The sequence below is a fragment of the Loxodonta africana genome, chromosome 23 (assembly GCF_030014295.1).
Source record: "Loxodonta africana isolate mLoxAfr1 chromosome 23, mLoxAfr1.hap2, whole genome shotgun sequence".
NCBI lineage: Eukaryota > Metazoa > Chordata > Mammalia > Proboscidea > Elephantidae > Loxodonta > Loxodonta africana.
In genome coordinates, this window is record NC_087364.1 from 18,777,945 (window position 1) to 18,801,441 (window position 23,497).

General features: G+C 42.1%; 2 protein-coding genes across 3 annotated transcripts in view; one reads left to right on the forward strand and one right to left on the reverse strand.

The window, feature by feature from the left end:
- SLC46A3 (solute carrier family 46 member 3) overlaps nucleotides 1-8,212 on the forward strand; it is a 75,434-nt gene extending 67,222 nt beyond the window's left edge. Inside the window, exon 9 of one of the 2 annotated variants that reach the window (XM_023553155.2) lies at nucleotides 7,362-8,211. The gene's annotated coding sequence lies outside the window, so the exon portion shown is untranslated. Of the gene's footprint in view, nucleotides 1-7,361 lie in introns of both variants that reach the window. The other variant, XM_003413956.4, reaches the window with a different exon arrangement.
- On the reverse strand, nucleotides 1,238-21,053 carry POMP (proteasome maturation protein). Its single transcript, XM_003413955.4, has 6 exons — nucleotides 20,820-21,053; nucleotides 17,807-17,904; nucleotides 16,051-16,111; nucleotides 11,908-12,009; nucleotides 6,151-6,244; nucleotides 1,238-1,407 (listed from the first exon to the last, which is right to left on the reverse strand). Exons 1-6 carry the CDS (start codon nucleotides 20,820-20,822, stop codon nucleotides 1,340-1,342), a joined length of 426 nt encoding a protein of 141 aa, XP_003414003.1. The 5' UTR covers nucleotides 20,823-21,053; the 3' UTR covers nucleotides 1,238-1,339.
- Nucleotides 21,054-23,497: the final 2,444 nt, after the last annotated feature.

The following is a 23,497-nucleotide window of genomic DNA, read 5'->3' on the forward strand; positions in this document are numbered from 1 at the left end:
TGAGTTATTTGCTTCCTATCCTTTTTTTTTTTTGTCACTTTGGCCAATGGTTTATCAATTTTGTTGATCTTTTCAAAGAACCAGCTTTTGGTTTTGTTGACTCTTTCAACTGCTTATCTATTCTCTATTTCATTTACTTCTGCTCTAATCTTTATTATTTCCTTTCTTCTAGTGTCCGAGGGTTTCCTTTGCTGCTTTCTATTTGTTCAAGTTGTAGGGTTAATGTTTTGATTTTGGCCTTTTTTTTCTTCTTGGATGTGTGCATTTATTGCTATAAATTTACCTCTACATACTGCTTTTGCTGTGTCCCAAAGGTTCTGGTAAGATGTGTTTCATTGTTTTCATTCTCATTTGATTCTATGAATTTCTTTATTCCATCCTTGATTTCTTCTATAACCCAGTAGTTTCTGAGCAAGGTGTTCAGTTTCCATGTATTTAATTAAAAAACCTTTGTTATATACCAGGTTCACAAAGAGTAACTTATACGGAAGAACAACGGTAAAAATATATTTTTAAAGAAATTACTATGGAAATTGCTCTTGGGTGCGTAAGTGTATGTATGTATGAATGTTCTAATTATCTCTGAACATTTAAGCATCTGGTAACACATAAGGTAAGAACAAGGAAAGATAAGTTTTACTTTTCTTTAACAGTGTTACTTACCAAATATATTAAATAAACATATTATAAACATGTTTATTAAGATATTAAATCTGTGAAGTACAACAGTTTAGTCTATATCTGCTGGTTGCTTTGTTTACTTTTTCACTTTAAAGACAAGTCCAAAATCAAAACCTCTGATCTTGTAACTTCTAAGGCTAAAGGAATCAAAGATTCTAAACTATCAAAAAAAGTAAATATTGTTCTTACTAAGTATTAATGGACAACATAGAAACAAGATAAACACTGTTTCTGCATTTAATTTGAAGTGTTGCCACTGAAATCAATTACAAATGTTTCTTCTGAAAGATGCTACTATGAAGGTTACAGACTCAAATATTGACAATGGTTTTTCTCAATTAAATTTACAGAATACCTAGAAATGGGTTTAAATGGAACCTGTGGACAGTTTTATAATATTCATTAGCAACATTTTCTTAAAGACATATAAGATGATTGTTTTAATATAAAATAGGAATTTTAAAATCACCTCCCCTTAATGCTTTCAACTGTCACATAGCCATAACCAAAGACCCAAATAATTTCAAATAATCAGTGATACCATTTAGGCAAAAACTATTGTATGTCAGTACTTTTAATGTTGTATACATCCAATAATAGAAAAAAGACAGCTCTACATAAGATACAGCCCCTCTATTCTCATTGTCAGCACACTGTATTACAGTAAACCAAGCTTATATTCCACCATCGAGTGTGGTTCTCCCATTACTTCACTTTGTGATGGATCTGAAAAACAAACACATTTAAAGACTCTCAAAAAAAAAAAAAAAAAGGACAAATTGAATGGTTTCACTTACATGAAAATCGAGAGCAGGCAAATTAATCTAAAGTGACAGAAAACAGATTGGTGGCTACCTGGGGCCAGGGCAGGGACTGTAAAAGGACCAAGGGCACTTTCCAGGTTGATAAAAGCGTTCTCCATCTCGATCGACTAACAGTTACACAGCTGTATACATTTGTTTTTAATTCACAGACCTGTCCACTTAAAATGGGTGCATTCTACTATATGTAAATTATACTATCATACGGTTGTGATTTAAAAATGAAAAAGAGATTGCAAATGTTCTCCTTTTTCAAGGTTCTTAAGTTTTCCAGAGGCTTCCCAGACAACTCCAGGAACAATCTTTAATTAAGAGATGAAGCAATCTCTTAATCTAATTTGCAAAACCTTTTTATCTGTGTTGTTTTGTGCTCTGCTGCACACACATGCATGTGCAAACACACGCATCCGAAATCTAGGGCAAGAAAACCTTAAAAATCATCGTTCCCTTGTTTTGATAATTATAAATCAGACAAAAGTTTCATTGTCACTGTGATAATACACATAAAAAGAACTTTTAAAATTCCTGTTAAACACTAAGCTCCCTAAAGACAAATGAAGCCCCCTCCCTACCCCCAACATAGGGGTAGAAATAGAGCAATAACCTAATGAATTAAACTAAAACCAGTTTGTAAACATAAATGACCATCCACATTATAATGATGACTGCTGATTTAGTCTCTTAGTGCTGCTATAACAGAAACACCACAAGTGGGTAAGTTTAACAAACCGCATTTTATTTTCTCACAGTGAGGAGGCTAGAAGTCCGATTTAAGGGTGCCAGCTCCTAAGGGTGTTGGCTCTAGGGGAAAGCATTCTGTCTGCTCTGGGGGAAGGTCCTTATTCCTTGGCTCCATGATGGTCTTCACATGACTTGGCATCTCTCTTCCCCCATCTCTGCCTGCTTTGCTATGCTTCATCTGCTCTTTTTATACCTCTAAGGTGACTACCTTAAAACATACCCCATACTGACATGGCCTCTTAATGTAACAAAGAAAATCCATTCCCAACTGAGATTACAGTACAAGCACAAGTATAAGGGTTAGGATTTACAACACATGTTTTGGGGGACACCATTTAGTCCACAGCTACCACCAAGAGTAATACACATCAGTATAATCAATTTGGATGTTCCTCATGGGATGCCTTAAGAGACTGGAGATTACTGTATCACATCAGTCCAGAATTCAGTACCCTGGACACCTGTCACACAACAAATCAGCCTCATCAAAAGCTGATATTGCTGTAATTACTAATAAACTGCTGTGTCCACAGTAGGCACTGAAAAGTTAAACTTAAAAAAAAAACGGTCTGTACCTAAGTACAAAGAGGAATGGGCAAAGGCGTTCACTGCAGCACAGGCTGGTGTTACTGAAGAAGCGAGGAAAATACAAGCATCCTCCAGTGATACATACCGTATGATACCAACTGTGGTAAGAAAACTCAAAACCTCCAAACAATGCCAGGTCTACATACAATTTTATGAAGATACAAAGAAAACAGCCTGGAAGGACATCCACTCGCTAAAAACCGCAGACAACTCTAGGAAGTGAGGGAGAGAAATAAATGGGATTGGGGTGGCCAGAGGAGACTTGAGTTTTAGCTGTAATGTTTTATACCTTTGAATAGAGAACATACGCATTTATATACCTTTCTTTAAAAAAAATTTTTTTTAAGCTTTTGAGTCTCTCTGATAAAGAATATGCTTATTAAATACAGTACTTGCGTCAGAAGACAAGCAGTACATCCCAAAAGCAAGGCACTGGCCAGCCAGACGACTGGAGCTCTAGAGCCTGGCCTGCCACTAGCTTGGCTTAATTCATCTCTTGCTGTTGTAGTTGCTGGGTGCTGCTGAGTCAACTCAGACCAACAGCGACCCCACGGACAGAGAAGAACTGCCCCGTAGGGTTTTCTGAGCTGTAATCTTTACATAAGCAGACTGCAGCATCTTTCTCCCAAGGAGTGGCTAGTGGGGTCAAGCTACTGACCTTTTGGTTAGTGACCAAGTGCCTTAACCACTGTGTCACCAGGGCTCCTTGAACCTCTTACAGGTCTCAGTTTACTCAGTGAGGGGACCAACGTCAAGGAAAGGCTCCTTTCAGCATTAAGACAAGTGTCAAGTACGTTAGCTGACGTCTGCAGGCCTGGGCCCAGCCATGTGATCTCAGGAACGTTAGGTGACCTCTCCAGGCCGTGCCTTCCTCGGCTACAGGCCTGGGCCCAGCCATGTGATCTCAGGAACGTTAGGTGACCTCTCCAGGCCGTGCCTTCCTCGGCTGTTGTTGTTGTTATTAGGTGCTGTGGAGTAGGTTCTGACCATACATACAACAGAAAAAAACACTGCCCAGTCCCATGCCATCCTCTCTATTCTTGCTATGCTTGAGCCCACTGTTGCAGCTACTTTGTCAATCCATCTCATTAAGGGTCTTCCTCTTTTTCCGCTGACCCTCTACTTTACCAAATGTGATGTCCTTCTGCAGAGAAGGACATAATAATATTGTTTACTGAACATTTTCTGTGGGTGAAGCACCTTAGTAGGCACTATGGACTTCCCAGCTCTCATGAAGCTTATATTTAAGTTGGGGAAAAACAAATAATCAACAAGAAAAATATCATCATTTAAGTAAGGTAAGGAGGCAGAGTGTTGGGGACTACTTTAGACTGGGTACACAAGGAAGGCCTCTCTGAAGAAGTGACATTTAAGCAGAGATTTGGGAAGTGGCAAGGATAATCTAAGCAGAAGGAACAACTAATGCAAGGCCCTAAATCACCCATATATCATGCAGGCACAGTTTCCACAAGAGGAAAATTACCCAAAGTGCAGAACAATGTCTCGTCCTAAGAAAAACCACCTACCTAATCAAGATATCTTCCCAGTTCCCACCTACCTCAGAGGGATACAGAGTGAATAAGAAACAATGTCCACAAAATAGTCAGTGATCTTTATAAACATGAAATGACATCACAGCACTCCCCTGCTTACAGCCAACCAACGGCTTTCCACTGCACTGAGTCAAACCCACACTTCTTTTTGTGGCCTGCAGCCCTGGCTCAGCTGTGCCCTGCCCGGCATCCACCTCACCTCCTCCACTTTCCTCAGAACATTCCAGCCAGATGGGCTTCTTCACGTGCTCTTACGTACATTAGGAAACAATGCTCTACGGGTTTCTCATGATTCTGCGTATCTTGGAAGAAAGGATGTTTCTAAAATGACCAATCTCAGAAACCAGAGATGGTGTCTCCCCTAAGCACAGGACAGACAGGCTGTGGCCTATTATAAAAGATTCAGGTGCCTTAAACTTGGGGTTTCTCTCCTGTAACAGAATACGCTGTATATGCAGATGCCACCTGTTGTGGATTGAACTGTGTCCCCCAAATATGTGTTGTAACTCCTAAATCCCTGTATCTGTGGATGCAATCTCATCTGGGAATACGACTGTTGTGTTAATGAGGATTTACCAGTGCAGGGTATATTTTAAACCAATCACCTTTGAGACGTAAAAAGAACACATTAAGCAGAGAGAAGGTACACATGACAAGACTGCCAAGGAACCCAGGAACAGAAGCTGTAAAGAGACAAGGACCTTCCCCCAGAGGCAAAAGAGAGAGAAAGCCTTCCCCTAGCACCGGTGCCCTAAATTCCAACTTCTAGCCTTCTGACTACGAGAAAATACATTTGTTTGTTTAAGTCACCCACTTGCTGCGTTTCTGTTAAAGCGGCACCAAGAACTAAGACACCACCTGACCCTCTTCTTGCTGCCTGGTGGGAACCAGGCACATGGGACCAAGGAAAACGCTGACACTCTGACAGCGGCTGCTGCTGCGGGTAATGAGCTTGCTAACTTTAAACGAGGTCTAAGTTCAGGGTGAAAGCTTAGGAATCCCAGGTTTTCCTGCATTCATAAACTTCCATCAGGAAAGATTCTCAAAGAGGAGACTCGCTAGACTTCTGTTAAGTCCATATCATTTCCTTATCGGACATCAGCGACCAAGCAAAATGAAGCTAATTTAACCCTGTCGGGCTCCTCTGTGTCTCCTGAACCGCTGGGGCATAATGAGCAGGGACAGTGCTGGTCAGAAGTATATGTTTACCTTCTCAGGGCCAGAAAAAACAGAGGACGTGGGGATTGTTCTTACTTAAAAGTCATTTATCTTATAGAAAATAGCATATTACTCAGGGAATTTTATTCAAAATGACAGATTTTTCTTTCCTACCCACCAAACACAAAAAAATTTGGGGGTGGGGGGAGGGTGTTTTCTAAAGAACACTTTTATTTGTTCTAGTTGTTTTAAAAACTAGTCACATCTGACAAATGTCTTGGATACTAAAGCCATCATCACTGTTTAAGAGTTAGCTAACACAGAATACTGTATAAGACCCACACATTAAACTTTAAATGAATGTAAAATTAATGATGATCATTACTGACTAAAGGAATATAACTTCTGAATTTCACAAGCAATCTTCACTTTTAAAAACAATTAAAGTACAGTTATTACCATTACATCTTATCTTATCGCAGTGAATAAACACAAGCGGATCCCGCTGGCTGTAGGCTCCGTGCCAACGAGGATTTCGTCTGTTCTGCTCACTGTTGTGGCCCTGTACACAGTGGGGTCTCTAGAAAGAGGTGCTGAATGATACTTACCGTTAAGAACATCTTCAAAACCAATAGTCTCATCATTACCCCTCAAAATGTCCAGCGAAAGGTTGGAGCTCGCAAGAAATGGAAGACGTTGAACCTTTGGGAAAAGGATGAAAGGGCAAGATTAGGAAACAAATATACAGAGAATATATAATCTTAATTCCGTGTTCTTCATTCTTGTAAAATTTACAAAACCAAGTAAACATTAATTTTACAATTTAACCAGTTAAATTGACAAAAACGCCAGTTAATATTTTAGACTCAAGCCAAGTTTTTAAAAATTCCTCAAACTTTCTTGAAAGTATGTAAAGACACTCACATTGTAGCTTTTATTAACACTTAACAATTCCCATCCGGTTTGCACATATTTGCAGGCTTTGCCACAGCATATACCATTGATGAAATGCCATCTCCCAGGGCCTGACACTACACCTTGCTCCAAGTTAAACGTGGGATGATCAAAGTCCTGAAGAGACTCCAACTCAGGGAGGGTATTATTCTACTTAGTAAACTGACTACTGTATTTTTCATCACTAACACGCCTACACATACAATGTGCAGAGATGATGAAGGTTAAGTAAAATGGCCCTGGCATAGCGTACCCACACACATACATGCCTTGTGACATTTCTACAGGTGAATTTCAGCCTCATTCCCACCGGTTCTCCCGTATTACAGGTAAATTTATCACTCTGTTCGTTTTCTTTAATCTTCTGCTTATGTGTATAAAAGTAGTCCGAAAATGTTACTTTTGATCATAACTGTATAATAAACGTATAAGCCACAGTCAAGAAGTCATGGACCAAGTCTGATAGTCCCCCATAATCAGAAAATAAACCACCGAAACTATGCGTTTCTTTTGATAATTACAGTGCATCAGCTCAACAGCTGAATTTGAAAACTTTATCAGAATCGTCTAGATACATTAAAAAAAAAAAAGTATCTTCTTAGTGTTAACTGAAGTCAGCACCACGTAAAAAAAAGTTGGCATAGCATATATACAAAAATAACGTGGGGGAGGGATTTGTGCACGTATAATGCGCGTTACTTGAGGAAAATACAGTACTTCATTTTGTATGTTATTTTGTACTATCTACGAATGTGAGGTATGACTGTTTAAAACAGGCACAGTAATCAGAAACACAGATCGGAATCACTTGTGGGGACTTTTAAAAACACAATGCCATTCTGAACTGTTATTTCTTTTTTTCCAGGTATTACATACACATGCAGTATGACAGATCACTTTTGTGTGTGACCTTTCTAGCCATGGTCTTGTAACTTCCACCCAGGTGACTGCACAGGACTGTGTGATAGGCTCACCAAAGGGACTGGTCAGTTCTGCCACCCTGCCGAGCTTCAAATGAGATACCACAGAGGTGGGAAAGAGGAAACCACCACCAAGGAAGGAGAGACTGGCAGGAGAGACGCGCAACAGAGACCTGCAGGAGATGGTGCAGTAGGCTTCCCAACCCATAGAGCAAGAAAGCTTGGTGCCTACAGGCAGAGACTACAGGCCAGGGAGAGGCATGGCTGCGAGCATGGCCGGGGAAAGGCTGTTCTGATGAAAGAACTGTATCCTGAGTGTTCCTGAGCCCCAACTGTAACCTGCTACTTCCCTAATAAACCCTCTAATTGTGAGTATGGTCTGTGAGTTCCGTGTGGTCGTTGCAATGAATTATCAAACTCAGCAGAGAAGTAGAGAGTGCCGTGGGAGGGACAGCTGGCATCAGAATTGGTAAAGATGGAGGAGAGAGGAGGTTTGTCTGACCGTTGCCTCGTAGGGATCAGCCTTGGGCTGTTGATCTTGATTCTCCTCCTCCCTTGTGGATTTAGAGGAGGTCAGACACTGCCCCCGTGCCGTTTTCACAACATATTAATGTAAATCTTTCGCAGGGGGGTTGGGGGTGTTGGAAACACATCATTCCATGCAAAGCTATAGAACGGCACCTAAACATGGTGGAGAAAGCACAAGCTGTGCAGACAGACAGACCTGGATTCAAATTCTGACTTTACCACTTAACCAATCATACGGCTCTGACCCATCTCCCTGTCGATTCCCTCATCTGTGAAACGGGAACACCACCACCTCTGAGTAACGTAGTACACAGTGTGAGGAAAAGAATGCACTCAACACAGTGACTGGCACATAGCTGGCACGCGACAAACTTCAATGTAGCGAAACCAAATTTTCCATTGTTCTGTTCTTTGTTAGTAATCCAGCAATTATAATCAATGCAGGTAATTTTGGATATCAACAGAAGAGTACCAAAAGAGTAACAGGTGGTCAATAACTTGATGACGCTAGTATTTTAAAATACTCATACCTTTAGACACTAAGGAGGCAGGTACGTTAATATTTTTCTCCCCAGAATATATCCAGACTAAAGATCTTATTTTCAATTATGAGTGGCCTGTAGGGTTATTTAAATCTTTACTGTGGAAAAATTTTCTCTGGATTGTCAAGGCTTAAAAAAAGCACGGGGTGGGGAGGCTAGAGGAAGAGGAAGAAACAGAAATAGGAGCCTGTAAGTGAAACCAGAAATAGCAACAGGGCTGGAAGGTACAGTGAAATCAGAGCAACGGTCCAGAGAAGGTATCAAAAGCAGGCAGTTGTGATACATCTTGTCAAGCAAGAATTCGAAAAACACAGGGAGGTCAGGCAACAGGCAAAAAGGGTCAGGATTCTGGGCAAAGATTTTTGGAGTAACGGTTTAAGTTTAGGCTCAAATTTCGAGCAGTATATAGTAGGAATCTGAGTAACAGACAGGAGACTAGAAACGCTAGTAATTCTTTACCAAACATACATTTTTTTCATTTAACTTTCACAGTAATTCTAACAGCCCTACATTGTTCTCACTGCAATGTTCATTTCACATTAAAAGCAAACACACAAAAAATCGCAACTTCAGAAAGGTCTAACATGTTTAAGTTCTAAAGTCTAGTAGGGACTGGAGCCAAGATTCAAGTCCAGGTTATTCTGACTTAAAGCCATGTCCTTTTTAGAGCTTTCTTCTCGGAAAAGGGTACTGAAAGCAGTTTCCAGAATGACTTAGCCCATCCAATTGATGGTATTAATAAATTTACTGAAATATGCGTAATTCTGGCCAGGTGAGAGTAGGGGATTCACACTAGTAGGAAGGCTACGTGCAAAAGCTAAAAGGTGGGAGAACGCCGTCCAGAAACTGCAAGTAATTTAGGAAAACAGGAGTATGGAGCAGAACAAACGGCAGCCAGCTCATGAACAGAGCCACGCTAGGGAGATGGGTTTTATTTCAACAGTACCAAGTGAGACACTGAAAGGCTGTTGTGAAGGAAGCAGCATGGTCATCCCTGTGTTTTACAAAGATTGTTCTGGCTGAAATGTGTACAACAGATCAGAGCGGCAACAAGGCTGTTTTAATCATCCGGATGAAGCCTGACAGTGGTCAAAACCAACACAGTGGCAATGGTGATGAAAACGGAACGCAGGCAAGTGAGAAGATTAGGTAACTGAGTGGATGCTGAGGCCAGGGGATTGTGGTTGGGGATGAGGTACCAGGTAAGGGGAATAACCAAGGCTAATGCTACAATTCCATCTTAGGCAGAAAGCTATTCACAGATGATAAGTAGTATGTGAAGATGAACAAGTTATTCTGTACTTACATATGTGAAAATGAAAGTACCTGTGGGACAAGCAATCTGTAGTAGGACGGATCGCTTTTACAGGGCCTTTCTCACCATGGTCTTGTTAACACCCAGATGGGCAGGACTATACAAATAAGGTACCTGTGGCCCACCAAGGGGATTGGACAGCTTGATAATAATAAAAATGCAAATAAAGTTCATGGCACCCGTGTAGGGGTGGGACCATGCAAATAAGTCCTATGGAACCCTAACGAAGGAACTGGTCAGCTTTACCATCACGCTATGGTTAAAATCAGACATCGTAGAGGTGAGAGGAGAGGATCTCAGCACCACCAAGAAAGAAGAGCCAGGAGTAGAGCATGTTTTTTTGGACCTGGGATCCTTATGCTGAGAAGCTCCTGGAACCAGGAGACAGGCAGAGGCAGAGAAAGAGAGAGAGCTGTTAACACCCAAGATGGCTAGAAGCAGCAGCAGAGAAATGGTGGCAGCAGAACCAGGAGACTGGCAGGAGACAGCCTGGCCCAGAGAGTGAGAAAGCTGAACGCTTTCAGGCAGGAGGCTTGCTGGTGGAACAGGGTGCCTTCAGGCACTTGGCAGAGGTAAGCGTGCTGATCCACTGAGCTAGAGCTGAGCATCTTCAGGCCAAGGCTTACTGGCGAGTGGGATGCCTCCGGGCAATTATCGGCAGAGCTAAAAGAGCTTTGTAACGCTTGCCTGAGCAGGGCAGAGGCCAAGGGGCCAAGGGCCAGAGACCTGCCTGCAGACACAACTGTAAAGAGGCTGTCCTGATGGAAGAACTGTATCCTTGAGTGTTCCTGAGCCTGAATTATAACCTGTTACTTCCCTAATAAACCCCAGAATCCCAAGGATTGTTTGTGAGTTCTGTGTGGCCACTGCAATGAATTACGGAACTCAGCAGAGAAGTAGAGAGTACCGTGGGAGGGACGTTTGGTGTCAAAGTTGGTAAAGATGGTGGAGATTAAAGGCATGTTTGACCTCTGCCTCACAGGAATCTACCTTAGGCTGTTGATCTTGATTCTCCTTCCCCCTTGTGAAGTTAGAACAGGTCCAGCGCCTCTGCCATGCCATTTTTACACAATTAGAGAAGCCTACAGGTCTACAGCTCATAAGCAATAACCTGGGAGTCATCAGCATATAAATGATAACTAAATCCATAGGACTAAATAGGAAATAATTGGGCAAGGAGAGGACTGGGGATGGGATACCAACAAAACTGACATTTAAGGAAACAGACAAAAGGAGAGGAACTGACACGGAGCCACCCGAGAATAAGGGTGCAGAGAGGTAGGATGACAGCAGGAAAAGCATGGTGTTGTAAAGGTCAAGGGAGGAAGGTGTCAATTCGTGCCCAATAGCACAGAGAGCAAGTGAAGTGCAGGCAAACAGGTCCACCCGGTTTGGGAGCAGTTTCACTGGTGTGACGGGACCAGGTAACACTGGATCGAGTGACTGTGAGCCAAAGGAGTATACGCCACATACGAAGGCGACTTCTTCCAGCAGCTCAACTTCCAACGCACACTCGGTGAGAGAGAAGTTGCTATAAAAGGATTTGGGATTGATACAATTTTTAAGAGACAAAAGAGGTTCGAATGTGTAAATGCTGCTGACAAGACTGTGCAAGTAGAGAGAGGTTGAAAATGCCGGCTGTGGAATATATCGCTGATAAAGGATCCCTGACACAGTGTGATGTGCTAAGATCCCACGCACAGGTAGGGGGACAGCTCTTACACCCTGGAAGGACACTATCCAAGATTTTATCCTTGAACAGGTATACCCAGCTACATACAAGTGCCTACTAGATATTTCACTTGGATACTCCTAGGGGCATCTCAAATTTAACGTAACCCCCGACGAGGAGAAAACACGAAGGCAGATACAGGTCAGTTTCCAGGCACTGTGCCTAGAACTTGAAGGAGTGTTCCATCCAAAGCCGCCTTTTTTCTGCATGAAGTAGGAATCAAGGTCACATGCGAAAAAGGGGGAAGCAGACTTAGGTCATGGAAGAGCAGGAAAGGTAAAGAAAGTTTCAAACAGCTGTCATGAAAATCTAAGAGTCTTCCAATTGCCATCAACACACACGTGGATGTAGACACAGCTGCGATCCAGACTCACCTGCTGCACCGCCTTGAATTCCATCTGCAATTTTAGTGGAGCAAACAGACCCTGGATGTTTCTCAGGGTGGAAAAATTCATTTTATCTTGGTTGAGCTGGAACTACAAAAGAGGACAATGGAAAAATGTTACACTCCACATTTCCCTTTCAAAACAGTTCCCACTGATACATACGTAATGTACACTTAGATCAACGACTCCGATGTCCAAAAGAATAAAACAGAACACTTTTACTAATTTCTCCTAATAAATTTTGAAACATACGTGTCTATTTCATCTAGTATGCAAGTGTACTTCACCAGGATAAAATGTCCACTTAAAATTGGAATTTACAGAATTAATGAAGTAAGGAATATTTCTCATATTGCTGCATTGTTGCATGCCAATATTTTTCATATTGAGTGCTGTGTGTGATTCCGACTCATGAGCAACCTTCCAGGACAGAGTAGAACTGCCCCACAGGATTTTCCTGGCTGTGGTCTTTACAGAAGGAGTTTTCTTCTGAGGTCTTTCGTCTGAAGAGCTGCTGGGTGGTTCAAATTGCCAACCTTTCAGTTAGCAGGTGAGCACTTAAACAGTATACCAACAGGGCTCCTTATTATTTTCATATTACAAAAGTATATTCATAAAGCATAATCCTAATTTCATGGAGCCCTGGCAGTACAGTGGTTAAGAGCTCAGATGCTAACCAAAAGGTCAAGAGTTCGAATGTACCAGCCATTCCTTGGAAACCCTATGGGGCAGCTCTACTCTGTTCAATAGGGTCACTATTCAGCTAGAAAATGACTCGATGGTTTTTCTGGAATTCTAATTTCTTTGGAATTCTAATTTTGGTGCTTTTGAAGTACTGCCAAGTTGGCAAAGAACAGGTTTAATTTAAAACCCAGAAAAAGCTATCTATAGTGACAAAAAATTAACGGTGAATTTGAGTATCAGAGTATACTATTTCAAAGGATTTTGTAAAAGAAATAATCAGCCCATTATACCATCCTGTTAATTAAATGCCAATGTTCTCTGGTCATTGATTCAGGAGGAAAAAAAAAACCCAAGCTCTGAAGTCTATCCAGTTTGTGGTGGGTACTAATCAGCATTGTTTGTCTGGAGTCACACATCTGCTTCTACTAAGCACTGAGAATTAAGAAACTTTGATCACAATATACTTCAGGCAAAATTAAAGGTTAGTGACTCATGATTCTAAAACCATTTCCCAAAATGCCCTATAGCACAGGGAATTTAATATGCAGAGACTGTCAGATCTGTTTAAGCTACACTAACTATAATGATGTAAGTGGTCTCCTGGCATCACTTTTTATTATACTATGCTCTCTTAGAGGAGCCCTGCTGGAGCAGTGGTTAAGTGCTCAGCTGCTAACCCACCAACTGCTCCTTGGGAGAAAGGCGTGGCAGTCTCCTTCCATAAAGATTACGGCCTTGGAAACCCTACGGGGCAGTTCTACTCTCTCCCATAGGGTCACTATGAGTTGGAGTCAACTTGACGGCAGTGGGCTCTATTCTCTTGATAAGGTTTTCTCTAACAGCCAGCAAGGAGATCATTTTGATCAAAAATCTGAGGGATAAGTGCTTTCTGAGGGACATGACCTGGAGGCTACATATATGAGGTTTGCAGGTAAAGTGTCTATCAGTATTTAATTTAAAATAATTACTTTACTTGACTGAGAAAAAATGTGACAAATGTCCTTAGGGAAAATCTGCAACATTTTATTATGTATATATGATCTGAAGTCTTAATTTAGGGGTGTCCTTTAAATATCTAATTATCCTAATGATAAGTACATATTATTTTATATAGAAAAACTCCCCTTAGATAACTTTTGATGAATACACCTGCCTTGTCACATGACATTAAACTGCAATTACCAACCAACATATATTCAATATCAGCAACCATATGCAAAATTAGGCTCTGTGTGTCTACCCTGGAAGTTATAATCTAGTTGGGAGGGCATTACATACAGACCAAGGTTTCTCAACCTTTAGCACTACTGACATCTTGGGCCAGATAATTCCTTGTTTGGGGTGGCAATGCTGTCCTGTGCACTGCAGAATGTTTTAGCAGCAACCCTTGCCTCTACCCAATAAATGCCAGTAGGCAGCCCCCTTCTGTCAGCTGGGACAAGCAAAAATGTCTTCAGGCATTGCCAAATGTTCCGAGTGGGGGGACAAAAATTACATATTCGGGAATTATGGTACAGATGGTGATGGTCACCCTCCATCAAATTACTTCTGCAGCTTCCAACCACGGAGAGCTAAACTATAGCCAGCAACATGCCAAGGGCTTCAGATGCTTTACCTCAACGAAACTTCTCAACAGTTCTATGAAGATGTCTTATTACCAACTCTGTTTTACAGATGAGGAAATTAAGAGAAAGAGATGAAAGCAACTTGCTGAAGTTTATTTAAGCCTGTGTAGTTCAACTACACAACCCATGCTAAAAGACCAATAATACATAATAAGTGCAACAAAAATTTTTTTTTAATTACCTCAAAAAAAGTTACATGGAATGTTTACTACTCACCATCCTGGCCGCTCTCACTCAGATTTGTCAAAGTTTTTCTTAACTTATATTGCTGTGAACTGAAACAATATTCCAAATCTAACGGCCAGACTAATACACAGGAAAGTGAGACTCTGATAATCTCCCTTGACTAGGCTTCACCTTTTCATTAATAAAGCCCAAGATTACATTAACTCTTCTTCTTAATAGCCAATATAATCTGCTGGTTTTTACTGAGAATACAGTCAATTAAAATCTTTAAGTTTTAGGCAGCGAGTCAGGTTTACGAACCTGAGTGTGTGCTCATTCATTTCCCGAACCTGTATGCAGAACTCCACGTTCACCCACATAAATGTTTTTCTTGAAGCTTTGACCTAGCTATGTGGTCTACTGAGTCATCTGTGGTGTAGTCACTTATTCGTCAAAACTGGCTATCTTTACCGGCTGTTTTCTTCCCAAAACCTAATTTACATGCTTTCTATTGTTTTCCTCAGTCTTTGAAAAAACACTTAACAGGATAGACGTAAGTAGAGGCCCAAAATACCCTACTAAAATACTCCCTCTAAACTATTAATCAACACTCTCCGGAACAGTTATCAATCACAAATAATTTACCCAACAGTACTTCCACTCAGCCCATAGTCTACCATCTTATCTTCAAGATTATCTTTTGTCAAATAATATCTCTTGATCTATCTATCTAGTAATTTAATAAGAGTGAATTAAGATTTGTATAAGTTCATTTAATTGCTGCTGTACATTAAAAAAAAAAAAATTTTTTTTTTTTTTTTTTAGTACACAGCTTACTTTACTAAACTCCCACAGGAGACTTAATAGTCCGCTGAAGAAGAGTGCCAAGATTCTATGTTTCCATAGCCAATCCATTTTTAGTTAAATGTTTAGAAAAGAGGAATATTTCTTCATCTTCAGTCTACAGGTAATTTTCACTTCCCCTATTATTTCTCAACTGTGATCGACAATGGTTTTATAATAACATTCATACACTTTTAACTCTACAATCTGGGACATCAACTTCTGAGTCAAACAGCACTTTACGAAGTACCTATTCACTGTCTGTCTTCCCCTTTATATATTAAGCCCCTTAAGGATGCGGACTGTGTAATCTTCATCTGTGTACCCAACACACCTAGCAACTGGGTGTGCCCTCAGTAACTTAAAGATGTGGGGCCCGAGAAAGAGGTCAGGGCTAAAGTTGTGGACTCAGAGGTCAACAGCAAAATGACAGGGTGGGAATATGGTAAAAAAAACAAGAGCCTCGAATGAAAAATAGAGAGAGGTGAACTGATCTTTAGAGATGTATATTAAAAAGAACAGGAGGAGAAACGTGTGGAAAGGGAACTTTGGCGAAGCAGTACAATAGTTCAAAAGTCCACCCTTAGAAGACAGACACTGTAAACAAGGCTTCACTCACATTCTTCATGGTCATTATCCTTAGCACTACCCATTGCCATCAAGTCGATTTCAACTCAGTCACCCTACAGGACAGAGTGATCCTTAGCACTAGAAGTGTTTTAATAAAAATGAAAGCACAAATTAAGCACTACTAAAAGTATTTTCCCACTAGAGGATAAAAATAAAAGACACAGGAACTTAATAATATACTTACATTTTTTTCTGATAATTCAAGAGGATGACTGGGCAACAGTTCATTTTTCACACAAGAAAAACTGAAAATAAACATTTAAAAGGGAGGTTAAATGTGACTCAACACCAAAAGCTCAAAACTACATCTATCATGGGTGTGAGCATAACAGGAAAGCCAAGGGGCTTTGTGGGGTGATGAAATTGTTCTGTATCCTGGTTATGCTGGGGTTATAGGTGTCTACACGCGTTAAAATCCACCGAGCTAAACACCCCACCCTCCCGAAAAGGGAAAATTTACTACACAATAATTTTTAAAAATCTACTATAGATACTTGTGGTCAAAGACTTCCATTCACTAGGGAGAGCCCTCCAAACAGTGGTTCTAAATGATGCCCCATAATCTAGGAGAAAGTTCAGAAGTGCACATTTATTCCTATTACTCTGATGAGCTGCTTCTTGCACTATATAAAACTACGTAAGTCTCTTCCCTCCTGGTCTAATGCGTATTTAATGTTATCTTTAATATTAAACACACGTTGAGCAAATACATTTAGCATTTACTGAACAGCTACTATGTGTAAAGTACTGTTAGGCGATGCACAGTTGGAACCATGCCACCAGTTTCTATCACTCGTAGATAAAGGTGACCATCTTCTGCAAACCAGGAGCTCAGAGCTGAAAGAAACTGTAGAAAATTCTGCAACAATTGTTTATTGAATACTGTCTTTGTATAGAGCACTACTCTGGACATGGAATTTGAAAATGGTCTTGCTCATGGCAATCTCAGTCTAACTAGGTACAGAAAGGAGAATTTCAAGGGGGAAAAATCATCAGGACTGAGTTACTAGCTAGCCTATGAATGCGGTAACACTATAAATCAAATTGTATCTCTAATTCCAAAGGCTATATGTTGTACCTCTTTCAATACAAAATAGAAAGTCCGTAATGAGGCATCATGTCTGTCCCCAGAAAGCAGCATTACAATGCTATTTTAATAAGAATACCATCATAATAAGAATCAGCACCCCAAAATCAGATTAGAAATTCAAAGCATAAAATATTTATAGGGAGAAAGGTATTATCCTTATTTAAGCAGAAAAGCGGCCTGCCAAGAGAAAGGACTAGTACCATAAACTAAGACCCAAACATATAGGAACATAAAGGAAAGCGAGAGACAGGGCCTAACTGCATGTGAAGCTGGAAAAGAGAAACAGTAAGAGCAGCTCACGTTCAGTGCTAACATTGAGGTACTGCTCTTTTTTCACATTTTGACTTGTTTACTCCTCAAAATGAAGTAATACTATTACTGGTCCTATTTTATAAATTAAACTACTGAGGCAAAGAACAATTAAATAACTTGCCCAAAGGCATAGTAAACAGCAGAGCCAGGATTCAAACCCAGGCAGCCTGAGTTCAGAGTCCATGCTCTTGACTGCTCAAAGAAAGGTGATTACTGGAACAGTTACTAAGGTAGGAGGCCGATCGCTTCCCAAGTTACCAGGAGCAAAAAGAAGAATCCCCTCCCACCACACCACTAGGCACCATCTCCTGGGATGCCCTACTGGGAGCTCATCACTCCAGTAAGATGCTTCTGCCACTACAGAAAATACCTAAGCATCCTCCCTGCCTCTCCCCCAGGTCTAAGGTATATTACTTAATAGCTCCCAAATTAAATATACCTTTATACCATGTCAAAATATTTAAGGAATATCAGGAAGAAAAAAAAAAAAAAAAACATTTTACTGTAACAAAGTCATTGCCACAACTCCCCCAGATACCCTTTCCGAAGAAGATCGTGACTCTCAAAAGGTCCACTCGCTGAAAGTTCAGTAACTGGGATACTGTCTTTTAGCTGAGATCCAAGTCCTCTGGAATTCTACAACACAAAAGACACTATTAAATCATTCACTCATTCAAAAAAAAAAAACACATGGAATGCCTACGTAAAAAAGCAGTTTAAACGCTGGAGAGAAAGAGAGAAGATACGGTTTCTGCCATCCAAGAGCCCAGAGTCTAGACAATTACGAGCCTTAAGCATTATGGTAGAGGGACATACAGGGGACAATAGGTAAGCCTAAGTCTGGAGGTGGAGGTGGGAAAGACTGCTGAGCTCATCTCAGAATGCTCTCAGGTCAAAAGACATTCCAGGGAAACAGAAAGAACGTATGGCAAGGGATGAAAGTATAAGTGAACAAGCTGTAATTGAACATGACTTGCTAAATACACCATTAAGAAAGGCGGAAGTAAAGGCCGGCAAGATGAAAAACTGAAAAGCCTTACATGCAAAGATGCTTGGGTTTTATTCTAAAGCTACAGCAAGCCTCTGAAGGGTTATGGCATGATCAGATCGGCTTTCAGTAGAAAGCCCCTCCGTTAGGTAGTCTATGGAGAATGATTAGCACAGAATGATGAAAGCTAAAAAAGAATCCTAGGGACTATCGCTCCTTAAGGACCAGGAAGAACACAGAAATAGGGACTGAGAAGTGACGGGATAGCTAGAAGAGAGTGGTTACAGAAGCTAAGGAAAAAAGAGACGTTTAGAGGAGGACACCACTATAAAAAAAAAAAAAAGGTATTTAATCAGGATAATATAGAAAACAAGACTCAGTGCATTTGGTACTGAGGTACTGTACACCCTACATGTTTACACTATGAAATTTTCAATCGACAGATATTACGCACTTACGTATCAGGTACTCTGGTGCTGAAGATACTGGTCTACCTCCTACGGTTTAGTCTAATGAAGAAATGTTCAACAAGCAAATAAAATGTGGTAAGTGCTACGAGAGGTAAAGTACAAGACACTGACTTTAAATCACTTGTTCAAATACAAACCAAAAACCGGATTTGGATTTAGTGCCATCGAGTCAGTTCCGACTCAGTAACCCTACAAGACAGAGCAGAACTGCCCCGCAGTTCCAAAGCTGTAAATCTTTATGGAAGCAGATGGCCACATCTTTCTCCCACGGAGTGGGCTGGTGGACCTTTCAGTTAGCAGCGGAAGCTGTATCCACTATGCCAAGGAGCTTCTCTTTCAAATACAATGTACCTGCAATTCTGCAGAAAAAGGTAAAACAGCCTGCAGGTAATTTAGTATCAAGTCCTCTATAGTGAAAGCCCGTGCTACCTGCCTTGTTTTTCCGGATCTCACAAGTTTTCGGCCTTTGACAGGGTGCAGTCTTACAGTTTTTCTACTGCTCGTTTTAAAGGAAAATATGTGCATTTTCCTTCTCTGACAGGTTTTCACCTTACACGGGTCCCGGCTTCACTGCAGTATTCTAGGAGAAACTTTCTATCCTGAGAAACCAGTTTGTTTGTTTTTTTTCATTCATCTCTTAACGTATTTGTGTATTTTATTCAGTCAGGTATGTTATCCTGCCCAGTGTTTCTTCAATCTGCCTCCCTCGTCCAGGCTCTCCGCAGCACTCTCCTGTGTTCTGCGGCCTCTACATGCTTCCATTTTCCAATCCTGCATATCAAGGTTTTCCTAAAGCATACAACCTCCCGCAACCAAAGCTGCCAAAAGACTTTTCGCTCGTTCATCAATATCTGGTTCCAGTTCTTAGCCTGGAACTCAGGGAGCTTCACAACAGGTTCAACTTCCCTGCACACAAGTCATGGTGGAATCTAGCGTCCACTGTCACTAACCCACTATGTGACTGCGGGTCAGTCATGCAACCTCTCTGGGCCTGTTAACTCATCTGTACCAGGCAGCTGAGCTCCTTCCAGGATGAAAGTTCTGATTGTACGTTTTCAAATATATCTCCTGTTACTTTTCTCTGTGAACACCCTCCTCCTGACACACTCGTTCACTGTTAAAGTGACAGAAGAAAAGTTTCTTCCCTGCACAAAGAAAAGAATTCTGATCTCTGGGTTCTAACGTGATCATCACTCGTCCAACGTCCCTCTGTAAAATATCAGGATCGGCACTTAATGTTTCTAGTAAAATTACAGGGAAAAAAGCAGCTATGAAAACCTAGTAGCATTAGTCACATCTGAGGGTGTTTGTGACACTTCTTTACAATGACTGGCAGTATTTACCAGCCAAAACCTTCTAGATTTGGATGGACTACCAGTGCCGGTATGAGTCAGTGGCAATTGTGATCCAGGAGTCTTTCCCAAACGTCACAATTTTTAAGTCTCTTAGATTGTCCTTTTTGTTTCAAGTTAAAAAGAAAAAGAGAGAGAGAGACGCACTAACAATACCGACAACGGAGGGGAGTAACTGTGCACTTTTTCCTTCAAACACCAGGAACCATGCCCGGCGTAGTGCCAACCCAGAACACAAGAGTCACAAACGCGGCCTGTAGTTGTGGGCTGGTTATCAAGGCAGTCCCCAAACGCTCACTCACACCGAAGGCCTCGCCGCCCATGCCCGCCGCTCAGCAGGGCTGGGGGCCAGGGAGAGCGAGGAGGTGGCGCACTCCCAGCTCCCACAGCGTCTCCCCTCGGGGACAGCTAGGCGGCGGCGCGCCTCTACAGGACAGGGCACTGTGGGCTCCGCGCCGCCCACGGGGAAGGGGCCTGGGCCTGCTGAAGGAATCAGAGATGGGGGAGCGCCAACGGAGAGAAGAGCAGGAAGCCGAACCGCCCTTCGCGGGAGCAGCACCGGAGCCCAGCACAGACGACAGCCGCCACCATCCCCCACCCCGTGACTCGACAGATCATGGCGCCCGAGGCCGGCCTCGTCCCGCTGCCGCCGCCGGAGGTCGGGCCGGGAAGCGGCCGCCGGGGCCTGCCTGGGCCACGGTCCGAGCCGCCGGGAACCGGGCCGCGCGGGAACTCACTCACCATCTTCAGCCCGCTCGCCGCACCGCCTCTCGGCCCCGTTTCCCTCTGCCGGCCCCGCCGCTCACTTCCGTTTCCGGGGGCTGCCCCCACATCCGCCGGAAGTGCGTCCGTCCGGGCGAGGAAGGAAGGAGGGCGAGGGGCGCTTGGAGGGAGACTCGCGGGGCCGGGGCTCCCACGCTTGGAGTCCCGAGGGACCTGGGGCCAAGGGCGCAGTGAGGGTGTGGGCTGGGCGAGGACAGGGTCGGGGCGAGGCGTGCCGGAGGGGAGGGAAGACGCGGGCCCCAGATTTATTGGTAGCAAACATCCAGCATTTGTACAGCATTTTAAGATGTGATGCATGGGGTTTCGTGGCTGCATCGCCTTATTTGATACAAAACTCCTGAGGTCGATATTGCCATTCCCGTTTTGCAAAAGGGTAAACGAGGCCTAGGTAGGTTGAGTGATCTGCCTGAGGTCGTTCAGCTCTTAAGGCAAAAGTGGGCCCCAGGGTTTTGACGATTTTTTTTTTAATCATGTACTGTGTTCAGGACCCTCTACAGAGGCCAAGAGTACAGAGATAAACCAGGCCGATGGTCCCCGAGCTAGAGGAGCGAGGAACTTAGAGGGACAAATAACAACTAATAAAGCAAGTATTTAAATGTGATACTTTTGACATTTATTGAAGTGTTGCTTACATGTTTTGTTATTTATATTTTATTATAGTATTTTTGGGATATTGGTATTAACCCAATTTTACAGGTGGGAAACCGAAACAAGTTAAATATGCTCAAGGACCCAGCCTGAGCCCTTGGTGGTTGTAACCCTTGTGCTGTATTGCTTCCCAAATAGATGATGTTGGTAGGTGTCCATAGACTTGATTTCAGCACAGTGATTCCATGTGACAGAGTAGAACGGCTCCATAGGGTTTTCTAGGCTGTACTTTTTATGGAGGCAGATCACCAGGCCTGTTCTTCCAGAAAGTCGCTGGTGGGTTCCAACCACCAACCTTTTGGTTAGCAGCCAAGTGCTCAATCTTTGCTCCTCCAAAACCCATTGTCACTGAGTGAATTCTGACTCACAGCAACCCTACAGAGAGAGTAGAACTGCCCCATACCGTTTCCAAGAAGTAGCTGTTGGATTCCAACTGGTGATCTTTTGGTTAGCAGCTCAGCTCTTAACCACTGAGCCGCCGGGACTCTCTCCAGGGCCCCTTAAATATGTGATAAGACTTTATATTCTTTCAGCATATAATGCAGACAATTCAAGGAATCCTTGAACTGATAAGAGGGGACTAATCTGGGCTGGAAGGCACACGGAAGGACGTTACTGGCAGATCTCCCATCTCTGAGATGGGAAGAAAGCCCGTGTGGTTAAAGTTCCTGGAGTATGGTAGAGAGTAGCATGAGATGAGGCTCTAAATAGATGGAGACAAATTTATCCAGGCCATTTAGGCTGGATTAAGGATGCATCTAAAAAAGCCATTGAACACGAACCTTCATCCATTGCCAGTGGGAATGTAAGAGGTACAGCAGATGTAGAAAGCAGTTTCACAGTTGCTCAAAAAGTTGAACATTGAATTATACAACCCAACGATCCCATTTGTAGGCGTATACCCAAAAGACCTGAAAGTGGCAATGAGAACAGACACATATACACCAGTGTACACTGCAGCGCTATTCACCATAGCCAACAGATGGAAACAACCCAAATATCCATCAACTGATGAATGGATTAACAAAATGTGGTGCATACAAACAATGGAATACTCAGCTATAAAGAGGAAGTTCTGATGCATGCAACAACATGGATGAACCTTGAAAACACGCTGAGCGAAATAAGTCAGACACAAAAGGACAAATACTGTATGATATCACTTACATGAAATAAGGATACATTGAAACCAAAAGTAATTAGTGGTTAACCATGGGGAGAGGGGGAGGGAAAGTGGGGATTTTTGCTTAGAGTGCATGGTAGGTATGTGAAAGTTGGGAAAGTTCGGGAAAAGGTTGAGAATGGTTGCACAACTTGAAGAATGTAATCAATGTCACTGAAGTACACATGTAGAAATTCATGTTTTATGTGGTTTTGTATGTGTATTACAGTAAAAAACGAAATAAAAAATTTTAAAAGCTATTGAAGGACCTCGTGGGAGGTAATAAAGTTGTGTTTGCTGTCTGTATCAACTGCCACGGTCAGACGACCTTGACATTCTGGGATAACCCAGATGATACGTATTCTGTACTGCTGTCCGTAATTTGTTCTCAAGCCCTTCAGAATATCCATGTTTACCTTGAGACCTGGGCTTGGGTGTTTCATTTGCACCTTTACCTGTTCAATCACTTCCACCTAGGGAGGAATTTTAAAATTGCAACTCTTTTTTTTTTTTTTAATCATTTTAATGTTTGTTGATTGCTGTTGCTGATTCAGTCCGTACTTGTTGAGCACGTGCTTGGTGCTGGAATCTGGACCTATAGAGGAGAAAAAGGCATTTCCCTATGCTTGAGATGGTTATATTTTCCTGAGGGAACAGTCATGTAAACAGATATATAAAGTGCGACATGGTAAACGCTGTAATAGAGACGGGAGCTGGGTCAGGAAATGGCTGGGAACAGGGCAAAATAGCATTCAGGGAAGAGGAAGCATGAAGGGCTTTGGAAAGGACGTGTTATAATCTGCACAGTGAAGAACACTTCCATGTG

Bases quoted from the DNA above. Each gene is read 5' to 3' on its own strand.
- POMP (XM_003413955.4), bottom strand. The intron at 12,010-16,050 runs GTAAGTATATTA...CCTCTTTTGTAG, and splicing joins TTGAATTATCAGAAAAAAAT to TTCCAGCTCAACCAAGATAA. The intron at 6,245-11,907 runs GTGAGTCTGGAT...CTTTTCCCAAAG, and splicing joins AATTCAAGGCGGTGCAGCAG to GTTCAACGTCTTCCATTTCT.